The sequence below is a fragment of the Myotis brandtii genome, unplaced genomic scaffold, assembly GCF_000412655.1.
Source record: "Myotis brandtii unplaced genomic scaffold, ASM41265v1 scaffold82, whole genome shotgun sequence".
Classification (NCBI taxonomy): Eukaryota; Metazoa; Chordata; class Mammalia; order Chiroptera; family Vespertilionidae; genus Myotis; species Myotis brandtii.
Window position 1 is genome coordinate 9,120,086 of NW_005371324.1, and position 24,088 is coordinate 9,144,173.

The window sequence follows — 24,088 nt, forward strand, 5'->3', positions numbered from 1 at the left end:
GCTTCAGTGCCTGGCTGCCGGCCGCCATCTTGGCTGACAGTTAATTTGCATATACTCACTGATTAGCCAATGGGAAGGGTAGCGGTCGTACGCCAATTACCATGTTTCTCTTTTATTAGTGTAGATGAGTGAAATTTCAGTAGTTATAGGAAATATGGTTAGATTAGGAAATATGCTTGGCTGTATGAGATGATATTCAGAAATGAAGTATGACATGAATTTGCTTCTTCTGGCAATTGACATGAACAAGGATGGGAAGCATGGAGTGATTAGTACTGCTGGTTGCTTAGGCAGATTGCTGATGCTACAAGGCTTGGGTAGGGTGGTGGTGAGGGAGTAGGTTCTGGATATCTTGCCAGGAACACACAGAGTTTTGAATAACATAATACTGCATAACAGGATCAAGTCCAAAATTTACAATCTGGTCAAAATCTAGTTATTTTTACACACATACCAGTCTCAGCAAACTTCTGATGATACAGCAAATCAACCATCTTTGTTTTCTCTATGCTACTACATAGGCTCTCTTCTCTGTCCTACCCTTCTCTATATAAGGATATATCTGCCTGAAGAAATGTCATCTCTCCCCATGTAGACATTCTCAACTACTTCAAAGAGAATCTGATGTTATATTCTAAGCATCATATTATACTGCTCTAGTAGATCTATCTTTTCGGAGATTGTGTACACAGACTGTGAGACCGAAAAGTTTTTTTTTTTTTTAAGTATTACATATAGTATTACATAGGTCTCCTTTTTCCCCATTTACTTCCCCCCGTCCACCCTCTCCTCCTGGACTGTGAAAGGGCACAGGCCGGGCTGAGGAACGCCCCGCCCCTCCCCACCCCTGCCCAATGCACGAATGTCATGCACTGGGCTTCTAGTATGTACATAAATTCACTGGTTAATCTCTTTGTTCACTATTATCTTTATTCTTTTAAGTTTTAAAATACCTTTCTTATGCCATACTTTTGTCCGTCCTTCCTCCTCATTTCCTTCACTTCCTCTTTCTCTCTCTCTCTCTCTCTCTCTCTCTCTCTCTCTCCCTTCTCTCTTTCTATCCTTCCATCTTTTGTTCAATACACATTTATAGGTCATTTCAAAAGTTAGTAATTTTACACTATTCATTTGCTTCTGCCAAATAATAAAATAAAATTAGGACAAAATTGCTAACAAGAATTTTACAGGCTAATGAAGGAGACCAAAGATATATTAGCAATCACAATTTTTAAAACATTTCATAATGTGGCCCTGATCTTCCTCTTCTGCCACATATCTTACAACTGGAGTAATGATTCCAGCTGAACCATATGCCTATTATTATTTAAGAAATAAAATTCACTTCTCACACCCTCCCCCACCAAGCACCTGCAATCATGCTACATGTTCTGTATTCAAAAGGCTTGCAACACAGTCCTACCTTTTCTTAAAGTTTTAGTCAAGTCCCACTTCCCTGAAGACTTCTTTATAGCAGGAATGTATGGTGATCTTTCCTGCCTGTAGTTATTATTGTCTATTTCACTAATTTGACACTCAGCATCTGCTAATTTGCAACCCATTGCTTTGTCAAAGGTGTGTTCTCTTTCCTCAATTAAAATTTTCAGCTACTTTGGAACTAGACTCATGATTGAAAATATATAACTTATAATTCATATGCATAATAGGTATTTAATATATTTCTTCTAAAATGATATCCCAAATTAGACACAAATTAATGTATACATTTTTACTCCATTTATATAAAGCACAAATAAGTCAAAAATTAATGTTTTTCTTTAAGAAGTCAAGATAGTGATTACCCTTTAGTATTTGAGTAGTGATTATATGTTAATGAGAGGGGGGCTTCCAGAATGATGATTTTTAGTGTGTTTAGTTTGTAAAAATTCATCAAGCTCTCCCAATATATATAATCTCTTTGTATGTATATTATAAAATTTAAAATTGTTTTAAAAAGAAGGCATCTTAAAATTATTTCTGTTGAAATTTATTTTATAAAACGTTCACCAATGTGAAATAGAAAAATAGGCAAAATGTAAGTTTCCATAATACCTTATCATGTAGAGATTCTTCTAGATTCTTTCTGAAAGTTTCTGATTCTTGAATTAAAACATTCTACAGAAGAGGAAAGAAAAACAGAAATAATTAACAAACTAAACAGAAAATAATTAAATATATAAACTATTTTTATCACTCAAGAACCTTCTTCATCAATTTTTTCTGCATTTATTTATTGATTTCCTTGAAAACCAAGTTTCAATGGAACCTTTAGACATTACACCTTAACATTTTGAGAAATACAACTTTAAATGGGATACTTTGTAACATTTGAATGGACAAATGGACTGAATATTATCTTTATATTTTTGTGTGCATCCTCTCAGTCACTGTAAAATTTGAAATAATTAGGTTACTCTTCAAATAAGAAAAAGGTCAATATTGTCCAGAGGTATTGTTGATAAAGAATTCAGATTATTTTTATTATCTGAAAAAACAAGCAAAGATAAGATCATATTTTTATTTATTTATTTAAAGCCCCGCCCGCCTGCCTGCCGCCCCACCTTGCTCAAAGTCCCACCCACCCACGCTGGTCTTTGGTTGTTACGGCATTAGGGCCACTGGGTTTTTATAATATAGATAGTATTACAGATATCTCCCATTTTCCCACCTTTCCCCCACTCCTCCCAGTCCATTTTTTAAATGTTCAATTTCTAGAATTCTATTTCAAATGCAGAATTATCAATTTCTGTGATAGTTACTTTTTTAGAGAAATAGAGCAAAATTTTAGTGATTTAAAAAACTGATGTTACACATCATAACATGTGAACATAAGTTGCATTATAGATATTTTTAAAAAATCCTTGCTATAAAAGTATTAGTGTTATAAGCTTTATAATGTTCTTATAGTACTACAAAGAGTGATTTAAAACCATGTATGGTTTTCAAGTTTACAGAGTTCAATTAAACCAAGAGTGTAGTAATTGGCATAGTCCATGCATTTGGAGTTGAATGGGAAGAAGTCATGCCTTATGACTCCCTAATGGGTAAATTAATCAAAATACTTTAACATTTTATCGAAACCTATTTTTTCTATTTTGGTTTATTGGATGATGCAGGGGAAAATGTCTAGCTTAAGTAGTGCTGGCATTCAATCTAAATTTCCAAAATGATTTGTGCACCTAGGTTTTATCCTCTACTTTTGTTTATGCCTTGGAATTGGAAACCAGCTCATATAACTCTTGCTGGTTTGGAAGCTGCCTGCTGTCAATGAGACATATGTAAATGTGAATGAAATTGCAGACTGTACAGAAGCATTTTTAAAAAAACAATGTAGCTAGATATATTGCAAGCCTAAATTCTGTACTGAGATTGACATTAAGCTCACCCACAGTCTGGCTTTTAGACCAGTGATAGATTCAGTTACTTAAAACATTTGAATAATTCAAAACAAGCTTCCTTGCACACCCCCAACGTATTTATTTTTGTCTTATCACTCTTCTTCCTTGCATACCAAAGGACAAATGAAATATTTTTAACACAAAAGTGCAGCACATTTAACACAATTGTCTCAGATGATCACATTAATATGCAAAATTTATATACTATAAATAATTTTTATTCATTTAAAAAATCGATCTTATAAAAAAGAAATAAAAAATTAAAATAAATAAAAATTGATTTTATACATTTTTACAGAAACTGTTCATTCTCTTCTAAGAACATTCTTTTTTTTAATTAAGGAAAGTCAATGAATCATCTGATCAATGTAATGACTCCAGCTGGTACAAAACAAACGTGAGCACAAGAACTCTGTGAAATGTTCACGTGATTCCACTCTACTGCCATGTTACCTTCTCCTCTAGAGCAGCCATTCTCTCCTTTAAGTGTAGCTGTAAGCGTTCATTGGACTCAGTCAGAAGTCTGTCCACGGTGTCGGATAACCTTTTGTTGTGCTCCTCATTCATTTTCTCTCTTTGCCTAGCCTTACATGCAAGAAAAAAATAAATAAATTTGACATAAAATCATTAAATAAGTCTCTGGGTTTATTTTTACATTTTCTGTAGTTTTAAAAATGGATTTAATTTTATATTGATTTTGATCAAATTGTTAGAAACTTAATTTTTTTAAAGTGCACACGGCAAATCCATAACTTTTTAAATACAACCCATGATCACGAAAAACGTTCATTTTTTTGTATGTAGAATATAAATCCATAAACTGATCATTGAGGTAGAGGTGCTTAATAGACATACTCTTTGAAGTTCTTGATTTTTCTCTTCAAGTTGACCTTCCAGATGTCTCATACGTTCTTCAATATTTCCATGTCTCTCTTCAGCCTGTTAAGAAATATGAAGAATGCACCTGACATGTAAGACTTGATGAACACATTTCCTCTAAATAAACTGAAATAAAATGTAAAGCAAGCTACTACCAACCGCAAATGTAGTTTTCAAAAATAAACTTTCGTTAAACAGGCAGCTGAACAGCATTGCTTGAAATGTGTCAGCTACAAAGGCCTGTTACATCCAAGCATCAGCAAAACATTGGAGTTATTTATGAGCAATGAAATCAGCCAAATGTAACATGCAGACTGTGCATGGTTTGAACACAAACCTGCCATTGTCCAATCTTAAGCTCCTGAAGCACTGAACTGCACAGATGGTCGATTATCAATAAATAAAAGTAACATAATTTTAATAAATGAAAAGAAAAACTTAGATGGATTCTATTTAGCAATAGAAAGTAAAGTCCAGTAGGACTACCTTCCTACGTATGGAGATCATTTCTTGTAGTTTAGCTTCCATAACATATTGATAATCATCAGATGAGGTAGAAGAGGTTGGATCAGACTAACAAGTCAAGGAAAAGGAGAGGGACAAAATAGAAAAATCAGAACTAAAGACACTGACACCGAACAGAACACAGCACAGAATGCTTAAAAGAAAAGCGTGACGGCAAATTTACTATTTTAATAGACAGAACTTTATGTGGAAAGATCTACACTGGTATCAGGTGAACGTAATGCAGTTGATGGTTATAATTGAAAAACAATGGTATGTTCAAATAAAAAGCTACCAACCTAAGGTATGGAAGGTTAGTGATGGCTGGCGATGACAGACTACTACAGAATGAATTAAAGCAACTCCGAAAGAGTCATGTAATAATTGGAATTATGAGAAACCAAACACTAGAATATATCTCGATAGATTGTTAAAAGTTTGGTATTTTGGTTTGCTTGTTTGTTTATCGTATTACTTAAAAATGGAAACAATGTGTCTCAATGTTGAGGAATATGCTAAGGCAATCACTCTGATGAAATAAATTTGGAATAAAATTTGTTATAAGCTCAACTCTGTAGAAATCAGAGAAAAGCTAAGCCATAGGGTTAATTATTAGTAGTATAATCAATTCAAGCAGGATTGGGTTTCCTCAGCAACAGCAGCAAAATGACTTGTGTTCTCGAAATACACATTATGTCTGTGTGTCCTCAGGGATAGTCTTAATTTGAACTTTTAAATGAGTATTATGAAGTTCTCAAATTATCGAGGTGACAATAATACTGCGAGGACAAGAAAAATTATTTGTGAACTCTCCTGAATGGCACTAGTGACCACTCCAAAACTGTTTCTGCATTGATTTGTTGCTATGGAAACAAAATAGTGCCCTAATGTATATAGGCAGCATCTTGCCTTTGTGAGCTAAAGTTTCCCCAGTGCCAAGGTTAGTTACATGTCTTAGAGGTGATTGCCAGGTTACCACAGACGCAGACTATTGAACACATGTGACATTGCTGATAGCTGAATTGTATTAGTATGTTATACACAGGTTACACGTAAAGTTACATCAACATGTTCATGATAATTACAACTTCTTAAGTAATTATAACATTAAAAGTAACCTATGTCAGGACAACAAAATTCAACTCTAGACCATATTCTATTACATTTATATATTTATTCTAAAACAGTGAAACTTACTGTATGCAAATATAGGACTATATATAAATATATCATTCAGTATCTGAAAACAAATAGTCACCTATTCATGTATTGGTTCACATGCATATGTACTATTGTGTATAATAAATTGCAACTTAATCTATCAAATAACATTTAACATTTAACTGGAGTGCTTACACAAGTTATAGTTCAACATTTATAGTTTTTAATTTTCCTTCTGATACCCTTATTTCATAAATATGAGAAATAATGAAGAAATAACATTAACCAAATTTTCTCTTCAAATTCTAAGCAGAAGCAACACAGAAAGCTATCATAGTCTCCAAATGTCACAAATGATTTTATAATAGCATTTAAAACTTAGAATTAAATCAAGAATACAGTTAGTGGGTCAAAATGTTATTGAAATTATATAATCTAAATTCATAAAGGTATTTGTAATTTTTAAAAATATAATTTAACAGACAGTGGTATGAAAATTAATCAGGGGACTGATTCAAGATAGTCAAGACATGAACATTTCAACTTCCAAAACTGTATCTTCAAAAACACAAGTCTGGTAGGTCTTTCAAGGTACTTAAAACTTCTACCTGTTTCTATCTTAAATAATGAAAATACACCAAAACATTGTCAAAATTCACTTCAGAGAATGAATGAGAATTCTGTCATGTTTATATATCTATGTCATTGCTGATCTTTTTACTTGTACTAAAAATGAATAAAATACCCCTTGATGAAGGAATATGGATTGTAATTAAAGAAGTAAACATCACAAATAACAAGATTGGGAGCCAAAAGTATTTATTAGTTAATTGTGTTTATACTCACAAAAGCCAAATTTTAAGTTTTCTCCAAAGTTATACTTCTGATTTTCTAAAAATCTTAAATGAGGTTTACCTCCTACACACACACACACACACACACACACACACACACACACACACACACGGAAAGAAAGATACCCCTACCAACCAAAGAATAAATTCAGACATCATTTCTGAACAGACACTGGGATCAACTTCAACCACTGTTGATTTATGTTCACCTTAGTCTTGTAAAGACTGCAGCTTAAGCAATTGTTGTGAACACCAGTATCACATAAGAACAATCTGCTATTTTTTACATTCCTTGATGGGATATAGAATTTATCTTCTGTTCACTCTTTAATGTGGGACAGGACAGTTCCAAATGAGCTAAAGATTCAGGAAAAAAAATCACACAGGCAGAAGCAGTTTTGGGAAGAGTGTGGATACACACACGGAAAGATACCCCTACCAACCAAAGAATAAATTCAGACATCATTTCTGAACAGACACTGGGATCAACTTCAACCACTGTTGATTTATGTTCACCTTAGCCTTGTAAAGACTGCAGCTTAAGCAATTGTTGTGAACACCAGTATCACATAAGAACAATCTGCTATTTTTTACATTCCTTGATGGGATATAGAATTTATCTTCTGTTCACTCTTTAATGTGGGACAGGACAGTTCCAAATGAGCTAAAGATTCAGGAAAAAAAATCACACAGGCAGAAGCAGTTTTGGGAAGAGTGTGGATATATTTGGAAATGGAGAAGAAGCGAAAGTTACAGAGCGGGGAACCAAAGAGAAGGGAAAAAAATAGGCAGCTAATAATAAAAGTAGAAAAATATATAGGCCAAATAAAATGTCTGTGGGATTGTTAAGAATACCATTCAAAATATAGGAGCGAGGAGCCTAGGTTTAAAATAGGCAAAAATATTTTATTTTTGTGAATAGTCAAAAATATTAAGAACTAGAAAAAGACTATGATGATCAATAATAGTGAGATAATAAAAACAAATTGAAATTCAAAAAATAAATAAATAAAGCAAATTCTAGAGATGTTCCCTAATGGTCTTGAGAACAGAAGGCAAGAAAAAGTATGATTGTTGTGGCCATAAATCTTGGGGGAACATATGAAAGAATGATCTTCAAATATTATAAAAATGTTGCAGAGGAAGTGTTTTGATAAAAATCTCAGCACTAGAGGAGCATGTATGATGGATTAAATGCAGCAATCATCTGAAAATGGTATATCTGAAATGTTGTTGATATAGAGTTAGCCAGAAGAGAAATCAGTGAGAAGGAGAAGCAGAGTAAATTCTAGCATTTTTAACACTTTTTCAGAAGAATAAAACTCTACTGTAAAAAGAAGAAATCAAAAGGGTCCAGAAGAAATGAAATTTCAGCAATATATTATGAGGTCGGAGTAAACTGAGGAAATAATTTGGGTACACAAGTGAATATATGTATCAAAGTAAGAGCCCAAGAGAATAAAATGAAAGGCAAAAAAGGCGAGACACATATTTCAAGTTAAAAACTATTCTAAATTAAGAATGCTCATGAATATTTAATGTAAATTTTCATATGTAAAATATTGCCTTTTAAATTATGTTTTATTTTCAGTCTATCAGAGGTTAAATTTGGGGCATTTTTATGTTGAATTTTAAATTGTGTTTGATTGGAAGAGATTCCAAACTTTCTTGTATTTTATGCAGGATAATATTGATGATTATTTTACACTAAAATTTTACAAAAGTTATTTTTTATTATTTAGCCACCAAATTGCCACTAACATAATTCAATTCAATAAAATAACTCTTTATAAAAGTTTTTTGGGTTCCTCAGATAAGAAGACTAATTGTACATATCTCAATCCATAATATAGTAATTGAAAATATCTTCACAAGAAAAAATAGAATGCTATTAATATATTTGCACATTTTGATATAATTTAGAAAAGATATTTAAATTAAATGTTAAACTTATCTTTATATCAGAAATCACACATTTCTGGAATTGCCACAGGAATTTATGGCATGGTACGTGACTATGGAAGGATCCAGATTGTAACATAACCCTAATCACCTAATGTTTAGTTCAGCTAGTTACTCAAATACTCTATAGATAACCAACTATTCCAATATTTCCTAACCCTGAAATTCATTGCCAAACATTTGCTTTTTTTCTACCCGATTGACTTCCCTATTTTAATTAATAGGTGTCAGCTTACTGTTCCTCTTTAATTATTTACTTTTGCAGGAAATCAAATATGTGTGCCTACTCTTATATTGCCACATCAATTGCTTTGAATAATCCCTAATGACAGAATTTGTAACTTGTAGTTTACCCACTTACTTGCAGTGGAGGAGACAACTTAGCACACAGTAATGATTGTGTGAACAGCTAAAATATGTGTATATTTTCAATGGATATTAAAAGTCAAACATGCTTTTAGTAAAAAATATGGACTTTTATTTTAGTGATATGTATATATATTTTGAAGCAATGTCATCTCCGTTTGATAGTGAAAGGTAAGGGTAGTTTTTTTAAACATTATAATGGTTGCAGAATTCTAAAATATGCAGATAATTACAGAATCTAATGGCTATAACTTGGTAGATAATATTGAACATTCTTCAGAATACTATAGATTTTATTTTATTTTTAAATATTTATCTTTTATTTATATTTTTAAATTAAATTTATTGGGGTGACATTGGTTGACATGATCATATAGGTCCCAGGTATGAGTTACTATTTTACAAGATCTAGATATTGCACCCTGTGCCCACCACCCAAAGTCAAATCTTCTCTTGTCACCATAACTCCCTTCTTTTATTTTACTTTTTAATATTTATCTTTTATTTATATCTTTTAAATTAAATTTATTGGGGTGACATTGGTTGACATGATCATATAGGTCCCAGGTATGAGTTACTATTTTACAAGATCTAGATATTGCACCCTGTGCCCACCACCCAAAGTCAAATCTTCTCTTGTCACCATAACTCCCTTCTTCCCCCATCACCCTCCCTCTGACAAATCACAACTACAATGAGATACCACCTCACACCTGTTAGAGTGGCCATTATCAATAAGACAAGCAAGAACAAGTGTTGGAGAGGGTGTGGAAAGACGAGAACCCTCATTCACTGCTGGTGGGAATTTAGAGTGGTACAATTACTATGGAAAGTAGTATGGCAATTCCTTAAAAAATTAAGAATAGAGCTACCACACAACCCAGCAATCCCTTTCCTGGAGATATACCTGAAAAACTCGAAAATATCTATTTGCAAAGATATATGCACCCCTATGTTCATTGAAGCATTATTCACTGGATAAAGAAGATGTGTTACATATACACAATGGAATACTAGTCAGCCATAAGAAAGGATAAAATACTGCCATTTGCAACAACATGAATAGAACTTAAGAATATTATGCTAAGTGAGATAAGTCAGTCAGAAAAAGTAAAGAACCATATGATTTCACTCAAATGTGTGATATAATACTATGGATTTTAATTGGTTCGGAAGAAATTGTATCCACTAAAACCACTCTCTGACTACTTAATGGCTGGAGACCTTAGACTGCTATAAATCTAACTTCCAAATTCTAAAAATTCTTTTCTACTATAGTCAGAAATGAATCAACTGCTATGATATTTCCTATATTTATTGTACCAATTTATGTTTAGCATATTAAAATATGTCTCATGTATATACATATTAAATATCATTATGTGTTTATATTGCAATTATTCTGATGTGCAAATATTGCCATGGAAAATTAATATAAGGACATAAAATTTTATTTTTGTTAATGTTTAAGTAGGCAAGGGAATCATCACAGTCATATGTTAATCATTCATGTCAGCATAAATAAGATATACATAGTTTGAAAAATTCACCTAAATATGAAACCAATGTAATAAATATTAGATGAACTTAATTTTCATAAAGACTAAAGAAAATCTTTACAGGTTCATTTTGATTACCAGTCATTTATGTGAGCACATCTAAGCTGACCAAGTGTTATATTGCAGTTTAACATCATATGTTAATCATTCATGTCAGCATAAATAAGATATACATAGTTTGAAAAATTCACCTAAATATGAAACCAATGTAATAAATATTAGATGAACTTAATTTTCATAAAGACTAAAGAAAATCTTTACAGGTTCATTTTGATTACCAGTCATTTATGTGAGCACATCTAAGCTGACCAAGTGTTATATTGCAGTACCTTTGTCAGGGCTGCAATTCTCTGAGCCAGCTCAGCCTCTACTTCAGGTAAGGTCTCAGCTTTTCTCATAGTCTGCTGCAACTTCTGCTCCGCGAGTTCAAGTCGTTCCTGTAACTGTCTGTTCTTCTCTTCCATCTGAAACAGGGGTGTGAAAGAGACACTTAAAGGATCACAGTTAGTATAGCAGACCCCATTCACTAGGGGGCTTGGACTTCAGCCATTATCATAGATTTAAAATTAGCTGCCACACTTACCGTGCAAAAAGATCATTGCCCTCGTGTTTTTTTATATATTACTTATCCACATTCCTTAATAAAATTGAGCACATTAAAAAAATTTAGAAAAGCTCTTACCAATGGCAGCAAAAAGAAAAGAAGTTAACAGTGAATATATACTTGGACAAATGGAATACAAGTCAGTACTTACACTTCTGATGTACCATATTAGCATAATATTGAAAGTCAGAGTATTGTCTGGAGAGGGAGAGGTAATGTACTATAATGGTTAGGCTCAAAAGATGGGATTGGCAAACATTTTTCTGTGAAGGGCCAGGTAGTAAATATCTCAGACTTTGTGTCCCATATAGTTTCTGTTCTAACATTTTGATTCTACTGTTGTAGCACAAAAGCAGTCATAGACAATGATTAAATAATGGGTATGACTATGTTTCAATAAAACTTTATTTACAAAGCAGAGCCATAGTTTTGTCTCAGAGACTATAGTTTGCCCACTCCTGCTCTGGAGTGAAGTAGACTAGTTTCCATTACAGACTCTGGCAACTACCAGATGTGTGACCTTGAGAAAATGTTCATGTCGCTGAACCTTACTGTCGGCGGAATAATAACTGTGCTTACTTCACAGGTGGTGGTTAGATTTAAGTGAGGTAATACATGTAAACTACTTAGCACAGTTTCTGGTTCATGTTTAGATCCAAAGTAAATTTTAGTCATTATTTTTATTATTATTAAGAACAATTTCTAAATTACCTACTGAAAACCACATGTTTAGTTCACACCATTCTAAATTTTAGAGAATGATTGATTGTGAAGAAATAACATATTTAATTTACTCAACATTTTGTGAGAATGGTGAGAACACACACATGGACCAGAACAAAAACAACACAGAGATACTGAACCTGCCGGAGGATGGCCTCTTTATTTGCTAACTCATTTTCTAGTTTATCATTCATATCATGTATGGAGGTAGATTCTCTCTGAGCACTGAGGTAACGCTTCTCAAGGGTTGTGATCCTTTCTTCCATATCTTCCTTCTGTGCCATGGCCTACAATTAAAATAATAAAAAAAATTCAAATCAGATTCTCAGACAGTGTAACTTATTGTCTTGTTATTTAAATAAAAGACTAAGCCATGAAAACCATTGCTTTATTGAAGTAAATATAAATTTATTTCCTTTCACGAGAGGAATGTAAGATTTCATGTGAGTTTTCCCAAATTACCAGTCTGAATTCTTCTTATATCTTGGGTTAACCGAAAGCTGTCTTTCTCTGAGAATGCAATGGCGAACATACATATCTACCATGAAACTCATGTTGTCCTTAGTCACCCTGCCTACCCACAAATCAGCTCTTCTTGTATTACTTGGCTATGGAATGACACCAATCTCCCTAGGATTTTAGGATCATTCTTGAAAATTTCTCCACCCTAACTCTCACTTTAATTAATTAGTTGGTTAATTAATTAATTGAATGTGTCTTTGTTGAAAGTATTACAGATGTCTCCCTTTTTGCTCCCCATTGACTCCCTCTACCCCACTCCTGCCCAGCCCACTCCCCAAACCTTCACTGCACTATTGTCTGTCCATGGGTTATGCATATATGCATATAAATTCTTTGGTTAATCTCTTCCCACCATCCTCCCCCCACCCTTTCCCTCTGAGATTTGTCAGTGTGTTACATGCTCCAATGTCTCTGGATCTATTCTGTTCATCAGTTTTTTTGTTCCTTAGATTCCACATATAAGTGAGATCATATGATATTTATCTTTCTCTGATTGGCTTATTTTACTGAGCATAATATTCTCACTTTAATAGCCTAACCTGTCATCTTGCTATTGGTCTTTTTTTTTCCCGCTTACTGATTCTCCACCCTACTGACCAAGAGATATTTCTAAATGCCAGTGTGAGCATATTGTACTCCATCTTTTATGTAAAATCTGAGCTACAAAGTCTAGAAAAGAAGTAGCTTTATGACCTGACACATCTCTAGCTCTATGTACTGGAATGAATCATGTTCCCCTCATTAGCCCCCCTAAATTCATGTCCACCAAGGACCTGTGAATTTGACGTTATTTGTAAATAAGGTTTTGCAGAAGTAATCAAGTTAAGATGAAGTCATACAGCATTAGTGTGGGCCTTAAATCCAATGACTTGTGTTCTAATAAGAAGAGGGAGATCTGGGGACACAGAGACATACAGAGAAAAGGGCAGTCTTCAGAAGGAGGCAGAGATTGTAGTTACACTATGACCAGCTAAGAACACCAAGGAATCTCAGCAACCACCAGGCTAGAAGTGGCAAATAAAGATTCTTCTCTAGATAGAGCCTTCAGAGGTAATATGGCCCTACTGATATTGAACTTATAGTCTCCAAAACTGTGAGAAAATGAATTACTGTTGCTTTAAGCCACCCAGTTTATGCTAATTGTTACCACAGCCTCAGGAAACTAATAAACTCTGTGATTTCATTTCCACCTGAAATTCATTCTTGTTGACTTCTTTGCTTAGCTCAGTTCCGCTGACCTTCAAGGCCCAATTAAAGACTGCTTGTTTAATTATGTGAATATTAAGTTCAAATGTATAAAATCCAAGTAATCCATCAATTTTGCAAAAAAAATCCAGATTATATTTTTTGACATTAGGTACACAACCCTATATTTTAGCCATCCCAAACAACAGTTACTATTTGCAAAACTTTTATTTTAAATTTTGACTATTTTTATATAATTTTAGTCTAATGATGGCAGGGTATCTCTTCAGAGCACATATAATATTGCATCCTGTTAATTTCATTTTCATCCAGAACTCTGGGATATCTTGCTAATGTTTTAGCTCAAAGAGAAAATTCTGAAACTAGAGTGCACCTATAAAATTTGCACTAAATTTAATGGCAATAAATTTAGTAAAAGGCATAGATATGTTTCTTCAGAACATGGATCCTCAAGTAGTACATACTTGCTGCAAATCCTAGTTTTTGATGCATTTTACCTTTGTTATCAGGTAAATATTGCAATATTGCTTAACCTCCTTTTTTGGGGGGTGGGGGTGGGATATTGGCACTTACCATAAAACGTTGTTGTAGTATGTTTGCTGTGATGTTGAAATACTTTGCATGGTGTCTCATGAAGAAAACACACTTAATAAATAATGCCTAACTTTTATTATTAATTGGTATTATGCCTACAATTAACTGATATGGCTGTGCCACACATTAAATGCAGGAATCATTGTATGTGACTTTGGTTTTACATTTTGGGTCAATGATTCATGTGGGAGATTCAATTTTTAGCTGTAGGCTGTGTTGACAAAAATAAATTTTGAATTTACAAGTTCAAGAAATATCTTTTCCCTGTGTGTCACTTGGAATTTCTAAAAAAGAAAGCTTTTCTTCATCCCTGAAAACGCTATCTAAAAAAGGAGAAAAACAGATGAAAGATTCAATTATCTCTTGACCTGAAGTTTATTTATAAACTGAATTTTATTATATCAAATAAATATAACTCCTAGAATTGTATTCTAGTAAAGTGAAGAATACAATTCCATATTTCAGATAATAGAAAATACAAAATTTATTTAATCACTTAGCAACCTTTTGAAGAGCTTTTATAAGAAGTTGGAAAGGTAAGCTGATTTTATTTGTAAAATAAAATATAATTTAAAGACTTCACAAAAAATTCTAACTCTTTGCATATCAACATATTTAATGTGATATTATATTCAATGCCTGATTAGTAGCCCTCTGATTAAAAAGTGGAGAGCTAAACTTCTGTTATGTTTACTTTTTTTTTCCTGTTTTTTTACTTTCGAGAACTAAGGCTTTAACAGATAACTTCCCTACTCTTTCGCATATTAGTAGATTTCTTGATTTGTTCTGACCATTGTATTTTCAAACATTGCAGGAAAAATAGGTTTTAGCTGAACTTTCAGACTGTGCTTTTGGATCAAACACCTGAAGATATCCAATAATAGATGCTCTTAAAAACACTTTCCCAACACTAAGGACAATGCAGTTTGTGCTTTCCGAATGTGTGCTATGCCTTGATCCAGTCCCCCTACTCTAGTAGGTCACAATCAATTTGTTAAGCAACTAAAACTAAACTTCAAATCAAAATAAATTTCGATAGACTTATTTCTTGACAAAGAAGAATTACAAAACTATATTTGAAAGCATTAATGAAGCATACTAAAATAATTCATTTCAGATATATTTGATTGTTCTCACATGCAAAGCAAAATACACTTCAGTTTTAATTATATGGTTAGTTTTTCTTATTATAGAATTTTTTCTTAATTTGATAACCATTTATTGTTTATTCAATATGTAAATCATACTGTGCTAGCAGAGGTAGCAAGATAAATCACCTTAATTTTTTTCTACTAAAATATTTGCAATCTAGTAGATTTTGTGTGACCACAGTTCAAGAATGCATTATTATTCAGGAAAATAAAAGCTAAGTCTGGGGCTATGAGTGTGAGTAAATGATACCTTTTTAAGTATGTGCTTATTGGGACTGATCATTTAGGGGGCCATTATATTGTAGCTGCATTTTTAGGACAGTTTCTACCACTGAAGTAATGCCTGAATCTCACTGATTTTGAAAGCTGAACAAAGTGTCAAAATCACAGGTTTTGAAGTCAGGCTTGTCCTATGTCTTCCTGGTACTGGGGCCTGAGGGAGTGGGGAGGTCAGTGCATAGGCCTTGGACAAGTCACTTCATCTCACTAAAACCTTAGATTATTCACCTGAGAAAAGTGGGCTAATGACAAGTACCTTCTCTATTGCATAGATCTAATGCACCTAAAATAGTTTTCATGGTTGGTCCTCAAGAAATTCAGAGCAGCAAACCAGGAGCCTGTGGCCTGTGACATGAATCTTTCTGATAGTATTTTACTTGACCTTCACAGTGTCTTACACACACACACACACACACACACACACACACACACGTGATGCATGCAGGAAGTCGGGCAGAGTGTAGGCTCCTTGTCCAGGTTTCATTAACTCTATCACTTTCTACTATCCTGCACCTGGCACTTCATACATTTACACTGCCTGTCTGGCTCTGAAAGCATTAGTGTTTGCAACTTCCCTTCCAAGGTGAATAATGACAGACATTCCTTTCTTATGAAACTCTTCTAAAGTACAACTACATAGCAATGATAGAGCTGATAAGAATAGTTATATTTTAAAATAATTCATCTAAAGGCAGAACAGCTTACACAAGAGAAGGGTTTCCCAATAAAAGAACACCTGGCACCTGGTGATTGAAATTTTTTTGTCACCTACATTCAAAGACTATTAGAATCAAGGAACTATTTTTACATCAGCAGTAAGAAAGGGGGAGCTGGTGATGCTGGGCTCCATCTGTGACACTGGGTTAAATAAGTGTGAATAAAATAGATGAGCATTAAATGAAAGGAAAACAGCTAAATATCCAGGACTAAGAAAATCAACAAATACAGAATGAGCAAAAGCTCAAGAAATTGCCTTGGTCGTTTATTGGCCAGAAATCTCAGTATTCCTTATCAGTGATATAAAGGAGAGGTTAAATTTATTTACTTTATAAGTTCTCCGAGTTTGGATTGTGAGAAGGAGTTAAGATAAGAGACATATCTATAGACTGTTAATTCATATAAGGGTATAGAGAGCACAGTATCTTTATTGGTGCAGTGGTAGAGCAATCTACCACTTCCTAGATCATGCATCTTCTGCGAGAATAGACATTGTTTTAGGACTTATTCTAATCTCATCCATGCCTTTTGATGTTGACATCAAAAATTTATAAATATTCATTGTCCCAATAAAGATGTTTGAGTGTCTATTCTATGCTCAATAGTTATGCAAGTGATTCAAATGGAGGAGTAAACAAAACAAGACAAAACAAAAAATTACATCCCTTATAAATTTTTATGCCTAGTTGAAAGGCATATGATAAACAAGTAAATCAGTAAAATATGAATTGTTTCAGGTGCAGTAATGCTGTGTGACTAAAAATGAGAAAAGAGGGAGGGTGTGTATGTGTAAATAGTATGGATAGGGAACACTTCACTGAGAAAACATTTGAGCAAAAGACAGAGGTAAAAGAAGGCGTAAAAGAATAGGCCTGGCTTGTTTAAGAGGCCCCCTTAACTGAACAGATAGGGATAAAATGAAAGATTAAAAGATGAGTTCTAAGAGGTCAGACAGTATCTATAGCTTGTAGGTACTGCAAGGACTTTGCAATATAAATAGGAGAGGTACCAAGGACAGCTCCAAGGATTTTAGCCTGAGCAACAATAATAGGGTTGCCATCGGTTCAGATGTGTAGGACTTCGAGTAAGCCTGGCTTCCTAGGGGAATACCAGGAAAACAATATTGAGAAATCTAATTTTGAGAGACCCATGGGACATTTAGACACAGGCATCAGGAAATCAGGAGAGAAGGATAAGCTGGAGATATAAATTGGGAGTCATAAGTCACTAGGTGGTTTTCGGAGCCATGAGAATGCATGAACTTACTCGGGGAGTAAAGGTAGATGGAGAAAGGATGACACTCCATGACTGGGCAGGAAGCTGAGCCAGTAAAGGCGGCTGAAATGGGAGTAGTAAACAGGCTGGAGGGAAATCAGGCGAGTGCAGTGTGCTATTAGCCAAATGAAAAAGTGCCCCAGGGAGTGAGAACTGGATCAAGTGCTTCAGAGAACTGAGAAGTGGTCCCTAGATTCAGCAACAGGGAGGTCAAGAACAATGTAGGTAAGAACAGTTTGGATAGGACAGTGAAGGCAAAAGTATGAGTAAAATAAACTGAAGATAAAATGGGAAGAAAAGAACTGGCTACACAGAGTAGGTTAAACTTCAATAAAAATAGTTAAGTATATACAAAAGATATAAAATAAATTATTTAAATGAATATGTAAAAACGAAAACAGTAAGTCACAAAATAAAATTTCCACAAGTATCATCTTTTTAATCGAATAAAGTGAGAAAGTGAAAAACTTCTAAACTTTTCACCTTAGCTAGTAAGATGATTTGGCAATGTTACAAATAAACCATATCATTGTGTCTTTTGTAGTAACTTTCCAGTACTCTCTTTAAAGAGTAGATAAAATGATGTTAAGTCTAGCAATAACTGAATGTATAGAAAAAGGAAAGTTAGTACATACAAGCATACACATTCACATTCATAGACACAAATCCAAAAATGAGAGGGGACATTTTAAAATGTCTTTGAGTAGTTCATAGACAAATCCAAAAATGAGAGGGGACATTTTAAAATGTCTTTGAGTAGTCCCATATCTAAGAGCATAACAATTCACTATACATATTCATATCAAGGGTTGTTTAAAATGAACAGCTCCACAATTTTAAAAAAATCTTTAAAAACTGTAATTTTTTTTATTATATTTGAGACTTGATATCAAAATTCCTTTCCACACATTTAAAGGGATGATGAAGTAAACAATATTTGCCTTATTGAACAAGTTTCATAACTAACACAATACATCCCAGATAATGGTCTTTTGAGATGAAAAGAGTATTACCACAGGGGATATTATGGAAAAAAAGCATCTCAGAGATAGCATTCAGGAAGTAAAGACTGAAAGCGTTATTAATCACTCACCTCCCTGATGTCCCTTTGATATTTAGTATTCATTTCTTCCGTTTTAATGAGATCCTTTCTTGCTGTCTCTGCTTCTTGTTCCACCTCTCCCACTCGGGAAGAAAGTGCTGCTAAACGTTCTTTCATTTGGGCCATTTCATAGTTTTGCTTTTCAAGCAATTCCTGTAGTTCGACTATTTGACTAGTTTCATCAGTTGAATCTATAGAACCATTGGACAAACGCTGCAGGAAAAGAAAAGACACAGTGCTTAGGATTTTCTCATCTTCAATTTACAATTCACAAACTTAAAGAAATGAAATGGATATGGCTTTCACACTGAGAAATAAGAACTCTAAAAGAGTTAATTTAAGAGGAAAACTAAGTTTCTGACAAGAACTCTTAATTGACACATATAGATGTAAAAGCTTAAGTGACTGGATGACCGGATGAGTAGACCACCAGCTGGTAGCTATGATGCACACTGACCACCAGGGGGCAAACACTCAATGCAGGAGCTGCCCCCTGGTGGTCAGTGCACTCCCACAGCAGGAGTGCTGCTCAGCTGACATATGGGCGCCAGATGCCAGGCTCATGGGTGGCAAGCGCAGCTGCGACAGGCAATAGCCTCTCCTGTGGACACTCCCCCTGCGTGCCTGAGCAGGTGGTGGCAGGTGTAGTGGGGTCGGGATAAGTAGGAGCGGTGCGGTACCCAGCCTGGGCTCAGGTTCCTCCCTGGCTGCCTGCCACTTCACGCACTACTACATCTCCCAAGCGGTCCCAGATTGCAAAAGGGTGCAGGCCAGGCTGAGGGACCCCACTGGTGCATGAATCCATGCACCAGGCCCCTAGTTAGAATATAAAGGTAAATCAGTGATTTTCAAAGAGGTTAACAGAGGCATTGGAACTGAAAGGTATTATATATTTACTAGAGGCCCTGGCCTGTGGGGATCGGCCGAAACTGGCAGTCCTACATCCCCCAGAGCCGTGGTCAGCAAACTGTGGCTCGCGAGCCACATGCGGCTCTTTGGCCTCTTGAGTGTGGCTCTTCCTAAGCCTTAGGAGTACCCTAATTAAGTTAATAACAATGTACCTACCTATATAGTTTAAGTTTAAAAAATTTGGCTCTCAAAAGAAATTTCAATTGTTGTACTGTTGATATTTGGCTCTGTTGACTAATAGCCTTAGGGCCCTAATTAAGTTAATAACAATGTACCTACCTATTTAGTTTAAGTTTAAAAAATTTGGTTCTCAAAAGAAATTTCAGTTGTTGTACTGTTGATATTTGGCTCTATTGACTAATGAGTTTGCCGACCACTGCCCCAGAGGGATGTAGTAGCTCAATAGTGCTGCTGCAGAGGTGGGAGAGGCTTACACTGCTGCAGCTGCACTCACCAGCTGTGAGCCCAGAGTCTGGCACCTACCGGTCAGCTGAGTGGCGCTCCCGCTGTGAGAGTGCACTGACCACCAGAGGGCAGCTCCTGCATTGAGCATCTTTCCCCTGGTGGTCAGTGTGTGTCATAGCAACTGGTCGATCGATCAACCGGTCGATTGGTTGACCGGTCACTTAGGGTTTTATATATATAGATTATACATGGCTTCACACAAAACACTGGCATATGCTAAACATTTAGTAAGTGGCAGCTATTATGGTATAAATCTATATAATAAAAGCCTAAGCAACCATTAGAGCAAACAACCAGAACAACTGGTCACTATGATGCGCACTGGCCACCAGGGGGCAGACACTCAATGCAGGAACTGCCCCCTGGTGGTCAGTGCACTTCCACAGGAGGAGCGCTGCTCAGCCAGGAGCCGGGCTCATGTCTGGCGAGCACAGCGGTGGTGGTGGGAGTCTCTCCTGCCTCCATGGTAGTGGAAGCACTAAGGTGCAGTGAGCCGAGTGGTAAGGAGCAGCGAGCAGGCAGGCAGTAAGGAGCAAGGGGTCCCGGACTCTGAGAGGGATGTCTGCCTGCCTGATCTCCACGGAGCAGGCCTAAGCTGGCAGGCAGAAACCCCCTAAGGGGTTCCCCTCCCCAGTGCATGAATTTCATGCACCAGGCCTCTAGTTATATATAAGATCCTATATAATAAAAGGCTAATATGCAAATCGACCTAACAGTGGAACGACCAGAAGACCTGAGCCAGAACACCTGAGCCAGGCTCATGGCTGGTGAGCACAGCGGCAGCACTAAGGATGTCTGACTGCTGGCTTAGACCTTCTCCCTGGACAGGCCTAAGCTATCAGTTGGACATCCCCCAAAGGCTCCCAGACTGTGAGAGGGCACAGGCTGGGCTGAGGGACCACTCCCCCCCCCCAAGTGCACAAATTTCATTCACTGGGCCTCTAGTATATTAGAAGTAATATTACATTTATGTAACAGTATATTATCTATCTATATAAAAGCCTAATATGCTGTGTCTGACCAATCGGTCGACCACTCAGTCGACCACTAGACCAGTCACTATGATGTGCACTGACCACCAGGGGGCAGATGCTCCAACCAGTAGGTTAACTTGCTGCTAGGGTCCAGCCGATCAGGATTGGGCAAGACGGGCCGGACACGACTGGAGCCCTCCTGTGGTCTCTCCCCAGCCTCTAAAATATTTCTTGTAATTAATTTCCTTTCAATGTGCATGAATTCATGCACTGGGCCTCTAGATATTAAATAATAAGTAAGGGGATAGAAAACATGTAATATTTTTACTCAAGATCCTGTGTGCATCTGGAAGTTTTATTTTCAATGACACTCAGATGAAGAACTGATGCAACATTTTCTTTTAAAGAAGGTTGTCCCCACTGTGAATGTGACTTAGCTAGAACAAAAGTATAGAAAAGTCTTGATATCTATATTGCTATCAAAATAAAAGTCATGAGTGCACACAACCTATGGAAAGAAGACTGAAAAGAATTAAATAAAGGGAAATTGACTTTTCCCTTTCTGAGGGGGCTGCAAGTGTGACCCATGTCTTCAAAAGCATGCCTACAGCCTAGCCACATTGAAGAAGTTCTGTGGCAAAAATAGTGCAACAATTAGACAGAAATGGTGCTAAGAGAAAAAGAGCCCAACCAAGTTGAACTAACAAAATAAGAAACAACAAAAAAGTACAATGAATTCCACTATAATGCTTGTTTGGAAAATATAAATTTGTTCCAACACAATAGATATATTAAGAAACAATTTGAACATATGTAAATTATGTGTCCTCTTATACATTTTTTCATCTCTGAGAATCACTGGCTAAATACAGAAAACTGCATCTACCTGAACCAATCAATGTAGAAATACACAAAATACACACATGCACCTTCCCCAAACATCTAGCACTGACCTCAGTTCACTGTGTGCTTAGAGACCAACACTCTGCATCTGTGTTATAAATTTCTGTCTGATTTCGGATACCCTTCCTTCCACCATCACACAATAACTCACAGCTATAACCTTTTTGTCACCCATTCCATCAGCAAACTTCAGGTCTTTTTCAAGGTAAAGAGGTCTATTTATCATAGTATTTATGCTATTCTTGACCATGTAACATAGGTAAAACTGCTACCATTTTGATTAGTTTCATATCTCTTTTTTATGTCACTGGTAAAGTTTTTAATGTGTGCTGCAAATCATTTTTACTCCATAGCCCTGTGATTTTTATTGTGCAATTTGTACAGTTCATGAAATCATTTAGGAATGAGCAAAGGGTGTACTGAATGTCTATACATTATTTCTTTGAACCACATGTGAACCTACATGATCTCAAATAAAAGGTTTAATTAAAAAAAATATTATGTCCCTGGCTGGGTAGCTCAGTTGGTTAGAGTGTCATACTGATATGCCAAGATTGTGGGTTCTATCCCTGGTCAGGGCACAAACATGAAACAACCAACAAATGCATAAATAAGTAGAACAACAAATCTGTAATTCTATTCTTTCTCTCTCTCTCTCTCTCTCTCTCTCTCTCTCTCTCTCTCTCTCAAAAAAAGAGCAACTGACTACAGGAGAAAAGGGGGAGAGCAGAAAACAATGTAAAAACAGTGAGAAAGCCCTATCCAGTTTTGCTCAGTGGCTAGAGCATCAGCCTGCAGACTGAAGGGTCCCAGGTTTGATTTGGTCACGGACACATACCCAGGTAGTGGACTCGATCCTCATTAGGGGGCATGCAGGAGGCAGCCAATCAATGATTCTCTCTCATCATGGATGTTTCTATCTCCCCCTGTCCTTCTCCCTTCCTCTCTGAAATTAATAAAAATGTATTTTTAAAAAACAGTGAGAAAAACAGACAAAAAAAGACGGAGTCAGATTTAAGATACTATTTTAAGGTGTCAGTCAGATCTACAGCCCTAATACTTTGACGGTATTACTGAACTTTACTATTGCAGATACTGAACCTCTAATTATCTAATGAAATGATAAGAGACATTACAACTACATAAGAACATTGTTTGGACACTGCAGTAGGTTGACAGATGCTTCTTCAACATCTTTATTCTCTCTGGTGAGATTGTTACTAGCTGAGGGATCACAGCTGAGAATGTCCCCAGGAATTGCTCTCAGGGGAAGGGAACTGCCTTTCCTAAATTATGCCCCTCTCCCTACGCGTGCAATACTACATACATGTAGCACTGTATTATTGGGAAACCAATGAAAAACAAACTTTTAGACAGCTTTTATGGACACAACTCTCGAAAACATTGATAGTGACCTTTATGCAGCTCACAACTAACTACACATTGAACTGGAAAAGCCAGTTTCTGATCACTAGGCAGCAATTGAGAACTGGTTTAGGGAAGAAGGTAAGAGCCAATTTCCAGGCAGTTATGTCCAAATTTGTGATAACTAAGGGATAATATTAAGGGTTCTTGTCATAATAACAGATAGCTTCTAACTCTGGACACTACTTCCAAGTAACTAGGCAAATGTAAGCTTTACTATAACCCCTACCTCCTCACATTGAGAACTTTCTGCCATCAACTAAATACAGTGATTTTTAGAAACTATAAAACTTTTTAAAAACAAATTTTTACTTTGAAAAATGTTTTACATAATTAAAAAATTACATTTAGGATTTAGTGCCCTAATTTTTATTTTTTGGAGAAACTGAGAATCATACAGCTGATCTAAATTAAAATGCAGAACTTTGAATTCCAAGTTTAGGTCATCTACTCTTTACCATATTGCCTGTATTCAGAACATATAAATCAGCATCATAAAGTCATACAAGCATGTGGTATGGACAAGTACAAAGAATGTAGTGTGTATGTGTGTTTATAT

The 24,088-nt window shown here is 35.5% G+C and overlaps 1 protein-coding gene across 1 annotated transcript in view; it reads right to left on the bottom strand.

The window, feature by feature from the left end:
- PPFIA2 (protein tyrosine phosphatase, receptor type, f polypeptide (PTPRF), interacting protein (liprin), alpha 2) overlaps positions 1–24,088 on the bottom strand; it is a 485,860-nt gene that overhangs the window by 104,641 nt on the left and 357,131 nt on the right. The window contains exons 9-14 of the mRNA XM_014531636.1: positions 18,845–19,066; positions 12,148–12,294; positions 11,010–11,144; positions 4,251–4,334; positions 3,849–3,980; positions 2,050–2,112 (exon numbers count right to left, since the gene is read on the bottom strand). Coding sequence (XP_014387122.1) covers positions 2,050–2,112; positions 3,849–3,980; positions 4,251–4,334; positions 11,010–11,144; positions 12,148–12,294; positions 18,845–19,066 — 783 coding nt within the window. The remainder of the gene's footprint in view (positions 1–2,049; positions 2,113–3,848; positions 3,981–4,250; positions 4,335–11,009; positions 11,145–12,147; positions 12,295–18,844; positions 19,067–24,088) is intronic.